Consider the following 6,738-nt stretch of genomic DNA (forward strand, 5'->3'; position numbering starts at 1 on the left):
ACAGAGAAACCCTGTCTCGAAAAATCAAAAAAAAAAAAAAAAACAAACAAACAAACAAAAAAGAATGGCCCATATATGCTCATATACTGAATGCCAGGAAGTGGCATTGTTCGCTAGGATTAGAAGGACTACGGGATATAGCCTTACTGGAGGAAGTGTGTCATTGGGGGAGGACTTTGAGACCATGCCAGCCCCACTCTTCCTTTTTCTGCCTATGGATCAGGATGCAGCTCTCAGCGACTTCTCCAGCACCCTGCCTGCCAAGCCTGCTGCCATGCTTCACACCGAGATGACAATGGACTAAAACTGTAAACAACCTGGCAATTAGATACTTTATTTTATAAGAGTTGCCTTGGTCATGGTATCTCTTCACAGCAAAAGAATAACAAAATACTTGCAAGCAGAATTCAACAACACATTGAGAAAAATTATACATTATGACCAAGTTGGCTTCATCCCAGAAATGCAAGGTTGGTTCTCATAAACTAATAAACCTATTTGAATTAATGAGACATTTCCAGTCCAGCCTCCTGCTCTCAGTTGCCCCGAACCCTCTAGAGTAGTTTTCAAGCAGCAGTCACAGTAACCTATGTCAGACATGAGCAGGTCACATCAGCCCTTATCAAAAAGCACCAGTACTTACCCTACAGTAAGGCAAAACTACAACTTACTGGCCTGGTTCACTCACATCTGCATCCAGCCCTCGCCATGTAAGCTCACTTGCTTCTAACTCACCATGCTTCCACAGCACTGGCCTTTCAACCAAGAAAACACAAGCATTCCCTCCCCTGAGACCTACAACACACGTTTCTTCCCCCCTCACGTGTGTGTGTCTGTCTGTCTGTCTGTCTGTCTGTGTAGTTGTTTAGTAATTATCTGCCACTAGAATATAAGCTTTGTAATAGAATAACTTTTGTCTATCTAAGTAGAAGAGCTGTGGTATATAAAATAATGTATGGCTTAAAAAGTAAACAGTTATGAGACAAATCATTATGGGGGAAAAATCACAGACTCTCAGACTGCTGGGTGAGACAAGAAGTAGCCTTCTCCCATCGTCCTCTAACCCCTAGTCATCTACTATACCACAGCTCCAATCCTACACATTTCACCTGCTTTGCAACGTGTATATTTCCCAGAGTTCAAAGATCTGAATCCCCTCACTGTACAGCCCCCTACAACAGCACAGTTATCACCCATCATTCCTAACGGTTACGAACACAAACCCTGAGATCCAGCCACAGCTCTAATAGTTGCCAGTCAGTGTGTGCCTAGCTATGTTTTTCTCATCTGTGTAAGTGGATTACAATCCGTCTGGCTCAGAAGCTTGTAGCGACTGTCAGAAAGATGGTAAATGACAAAGAATGTGAGCAGTAAACAATATAGAAAAGAAAGTTCCTTTCTTCCCCACAAAAGTTGTCTGCAAGGCTTGTCTGCAAGGCAAACTTATAATAGAAACAAGAAAAGAACACTAGAGTGTTTTCAAGCTTGGTAAAACACCCGTCGGAATGAGCTCTGAGGCACTAAGGGTTTCTCTGCCTGCCTCTGCTGTACCCTCCCCTCCATGCGCTCCTAACAATCCACCAGGCACTTCTCCTGAGGAGATTATAATGTGGGAGCCTGTGGAGTCTCCTGATCCCATGAATCAGAAAACAAAGCGGCAGAATCACAGCCTTAGGGTAAGCAATTCGTTAGGCCATGGTAACTAACTGGCTAGGTATACAATACAGTTTGAATTATACCCCCAAATTTGATATGTCAAAGCTGTACCTGGTACTCCCTCACAATGTGAATGCATTTGGAAATGTGACTATTGCAGACCCACTAGAGCAGGGGGCCTTAACCCAATACAGAGTAGACATTTGGAACACATATAGATAATTCCATGTGAAAACTACGGTTACATTGTCACAATACCAATAACTCAGAGAGAGACCTGAAAGGCCTTTCTCCAACAGTTCAGAGGGGCACAGACCTGCCTGTACCTGAATTCCAAATATCTACTCTCCATGGTCAGGAGACAATGAATGCTTCTTCTAAGGCCCCAGTTTGTGGTACTTTGATGGAGCAGCAAGTAATACATGTGCCTTAAGCCATTTTAAGCATAACAAATATGAAGACAGAGAATGAAATTCAAGCACAAGAAAAAGAAGCTTGTGTGGATGCCATGTTACAGAGATACAGTGTCTGACCCACTTCTGCTACTATGAGAAAAACCAAACCAAGGACAAAGCACTTGCACTTGCACGTGCATACGGGTAAAGACAATGCAGAGAAACATCTGGAACACTGCTGTGGACACTAGCATCACTCATTCAACCACTGGACTGCTTGAGTTTATGGACTAACACACTCCATTACTGGTTAAGATAGCAGACTTATTTCTATGACCTGCAACTGGTGTAAAAAACTGGTGTGTCCAAGAATCTCTGAGGAAGGGCATTATTAGGATGCTCTCTGCCATTAGAAACAAGAGTGAGGGAGGAGCCTCTCTATGGCCTCAAAATCAGTACCAACATTCTAGAAGCTTCTAGAAACGCGTGGTGATGGTTTGGGTGACTGTGGAGAATAAGAGCCACTGCTAGGATTTAGTAGACGGCATTTACTGATATGTAATGTCCTGGAAAGAATATACCTCTTTAACACAAAGAAATGCTTTTCAAAGCGTCAGTAGAGTAATGAACTGAAAAACAAGAACCACAGAAGAAAGAGAGCCAACCAATAGACAAACAGGTCCACAGCAGTGACCTCGCTATTCTTATTTATAAAGACATTCTGGGACAGAGAAACAAAGAAACATTTTAAGGCATCGACTATTTTTTTAAAAAAGCTTTTTAATATATCATGGAATTAGAGATGAATATTAGCAGGTAAATACCTAATCAGGGCTGAGGGTTTAACTCAGCAGTAGACCATGTGTTAGCACACACACAAGGCCCTAGATTCTATCATTAACATCATACACCCACACACGCATATTTTCATGAAAAATAAGTTAAATATTGATATGGTGTTTCCATAAACTGCCTCACCTAAACAGAAAGGGTCAATATTTTAGCCCTACCAAATGCTAACATAGCTGAATTATGCATGCTTCAATGACCACAGAGTCAATAATTTATACCAGAAAACAATTACAATTTTAACTCAAAAGAAAAGCTTGCCACATGTTTATATGATTGTCATTACAGCGACATGATTGTCCTTTGACTCTGAAGTACTCCTCTTTATCAAGTACAAAAAAATACATAAATAAAAGATAAAATACCAACCTAGATTAAAAGCCAACTGGCATCACTCTGGAGTAAAATCTCAACAAAGTGAATCCACCCTCATTTGTTCAACACGGCTCCCCCGAATGTCACTAGCACTGGGTCATTTTCTTAGCAGCAGCCAATCACTGTTTATGATACTGAAATATAAACTCTTTCTCCTAGGACTGGGGGCACAGCTCAGTCATAGACGACTCCCTAGCAAGCACAAGGCCCTAGGTTTCAACTCCCAACACTGCAAAATAAGAAAACCAAAACTTGCTTCTACAATGCCCTCTGCTGATAAAAAACAGCAATTTACAACAGAAATCTAGGGGGTCACTTCCACCAAAGGCCACAAAGGTTCTAAGGGCCACATACAATGTCCATCTCTAAGCAAAACCCATTTGCTGAGTAACCCAGAGAGGCCACTGACATAATCAGCTAGCTAACCATTAGCTAACCATTAGTTAACCATTAGTGCTACTAGAAGAAGCCATAACAAAACCAAGTATGGAGACTAACATATAAAACACTAGGGATTCTGCAATTAACATAACACCAGAGGCAATCTAAAATGTCACTATGAAAATATTAACTTACTCTGTAAAAGAGCACAAAACAAAATCACCAGGGATTTATAATGATATCAAATGAGGAAATAAGAGAAAGCACTTACTGCCAAAGCCTTAGACAGCGTGGCTCTAAACTCGTTCAAGATAATGGCCACGATGTCCTTAAGTGGCACGTAAGCAAAGCCATCTTCCAAGTAGACTTTCCTTCCTCTGAACAGGTCCAGAGCATCAGCAAAGGGGACCTGGGATCCAAGTAAAACAGGGAAATAGGTCAGTAACTGTTGTGAGGAGACCCTACATCTTCAAACAAAACCCATTAGTCCCAGCAGCTCCAAAAAAAGAGAGAAATTTATTCCTTACAACCAAAGGACTAGCATTAGGAAAAATTAACAGCATAAAAATAGATGTACTAGAGCCCATGGTCCAAAAGGCAGTAACAGTAATAAAGAGCCCAGACAGGATGTTTTCTTTCTAGTTGTAACCTACATATTTCTGAATTGTAAGCGCCAAAATGTCAAACTTCTGCTTCAGAATCTTTGGCATGCATTTTACCTCCTGACAGACTGACAACTGTGCCAAACAGTGCTGTCCTAACTCTTATTTTCAAAACAGTACCCACAAATCCAAGTCACTTGTAATCAAAGCTACTTGTAAATCTGTTTCTCTAGGCTTCTGCTCCTCCCTCCCCTGGAGAAGCACGCATGAATATCTGCCCTCAGCGCTGAGAACTGGAAACGACGACCCTTCAGTTTTGCTCTTAAACTCTGGTGTAAGAATGTAAGGATCTGTTATAAAATGAAACAAAGATTAAGTACTATGAATTCTCCCACCATAAACATAATGTGGTCTTGGCTGTGAAAATCATCCTTCTGGAAAATTCTTTTTTCATTATTTTTAAAATGAAGCAAAAACTTAAGGCGAACACTTCCCTTAAGTGTCCCAGGCAGCGGTGAAAATGCACACGCCTGCGGTTTGGTGTAGCTGACACCTCACACGGGCCGGGGGCCACTTAAATGCTTTCTGTTTTGTTGTCCTTTTACATTACGTCTCTATGTGTGTGTCTGTGTGGGGGTCGGAGCACATGTTAGGACCCTGGCTTAGAGCCCCAGGAGCTGGACTTACAGGCAACTGATTTCTGGAAACCGAACGAGGATCCTCTGGTAGAGCAACGTGAGCTCATAACGTGAGGCATGTCTCCAGCCTGAGATCACAGGTCTTTAACTAGAAGGCTTTGACAACCATACTGCTGCCCATGACTGTAGACTGCAGTGCAGCATAGCTGATATCCCCAAAGGGCCCATAATGTATTTAAGGACAGAACAGAACAAAACACCTGTGGAACATCCAACAGCTGCCCAGGGAGCCATGAGAGCTACAACGTCCAACAGGTAGCTCACAAGGCACAGCAGAGGCACGAGGAAGAAGGGTCAGCACAATGCAGGCAGGAGCAGAACAGCATTTGGAAGCAAACTACAGCTCAAGTCCAGGACCTGCTCTAGTCTGCTACCAGCTTATGATTTAGTGAGTGAGATAAATTCCTCTGAACCTCAGAGGCCCAGTCTGCAAACCTGGGAAGGGAAGAAACACAGAAGCTAATGAACCTCCCTCATCCAGGCCTCTAGTTTACTGTGGTGGCCACAGTGCAAACAAAAATGCCCAAGCAGTGGAAACAGATGCTGTGATGTCCAGCAGTGGGAAACGTGCGGTATAAGCCAAACACCAGCCCCATATACTAAGGTTCAGGAATGCCTTCCCACAGGAAAGCACGTAGGCTTATGGTGTCAGAGCCCATATGCAATGAGACCACACAAAGCCATGAGCCAAGGCATGGTTAAGGGCCTATGAACAGCCAAGGAAGTTTCTGGAAAAGCACCACTTAAAGACTATTAGAGCCACAGTGGCGAGAAAAAAGGAGGCCCCCCATCATATCCAGGAGCTTCAGCAATGCCAGAAGGCTTTTCTTCAACAGGATGAACTGGGACAGATCAGAAGCCCATCAGAGTGAGGAGAATATCAGTGTGTAGCACAGCCCAGCACTTGGTGTGACAACAGATGTGTTCACACCAGGAAGCAGCTGTGGTGATATATACCTTATAAACTGACTCTGACTCCAACTTGATCCCACTTAGGCTTGGAGAGGATGCCACGATATCCTGTTCCCGAAGGGTCTTCTCCTCGTCACTGATCTACAACAGAACACAGTTTACATGGAAATTCAATTTCTTCGGTTTCAATGAAGCATTTACCCACTGTAGAGAACGTTCCACACGTTTATAAAAACACACTAATACATTGATTATCCCGTCGTTTCCAATGATTGTTAAATCATTCCTACCCCTAAGGATGGCAAAATGTGGAACAAACTTTAATATTCTTCAAGGGTTTTTTTTTTTTTTTCTGACAATATTTGAAGATATTTGTTCAAAACAAAACAAAAAGAAACAGTAGCAAAGGCCCTGTAGAGGTAGCTCATTTGGTAGATTGCTTACTACCAACTTACTAGTTAGTGTGACGGCATTCAGTTCCTAGCACTACATGGGGCATGGAGGCATACTTATATGCCAGCACGGGGAGGCGGGAGGGGGGGGGGCGGGGGAAGAGGATCAGAAGTTTAAGGTCACTATTATCAATAGAATGAATTTAAGATCAGCTTGGGCTACATGGAACAGTGCAACAGAGGGAAAGCCAGGCACAGTGAGGCCTATCACCTCAGGGTAAAGCCAGGCACAGTGAGGCCTATCACCTCAGGGTAAAGCCAGGCACAGTGAGGCCTATCACCTCAGGGAAAGTCAGGCACAGTGAGGCCTATCACCTCAGGGTAAAGCCAGGCACAGTGAGGCCTATCACCTCAGGGAAAGTCAGGAACAGTGAGGCCTATCACCTCAGGGAAAGCCAGGCACAGTGAGGCCTATTAC

At 43.2% G+C, this 6,738-nt stretch overlaps 1 protein-coding gene across 3 annotated transcripts in view; it reads right to left on the reverse strand.

Moving 5' to 3' along the window:
* Positions 1-6,738, reverse strand: part of Prim2 (DNA primase subunit 2) — a 213,855-nt gene that overhangs the window by 160,630 nt on the left and 46,487 nt on the right. For all 3 annotated transcript variants that reach the window (XM_021161843.2, XM_021161852.2, XM_029476392.1), the window contains exons 6-7: positions 5,914-6,009; positions 3,928-4,065 (exon numbers count right to left, since the gene is read on the reverse strand). In XM_021161843.2, coding sequence (XP_021017502.1) covers positions 3,928-4,065; positions 5,914-6,009 — 234 coding nt within the window. The remainder of the gene's footprint in view (positions 1-3,927; positions 4,066-5,913; positions 6,010-6,738) is intronic.

The sequence above is a fragment of the Mus caroli genome, chromosome 1, assembly GCF_900094665.2.
Source record: "Mus caroli chromosome 1, CAROLI_EIJ_v1.1, whole genome shotgun sequence".
Classification (NCBI taxonomy): domain Eukaryota; kingdom Metazoa; phylum Chordata; class Mammalia; order Rodentia; family Muridae; genus Mus; species Mus caroli.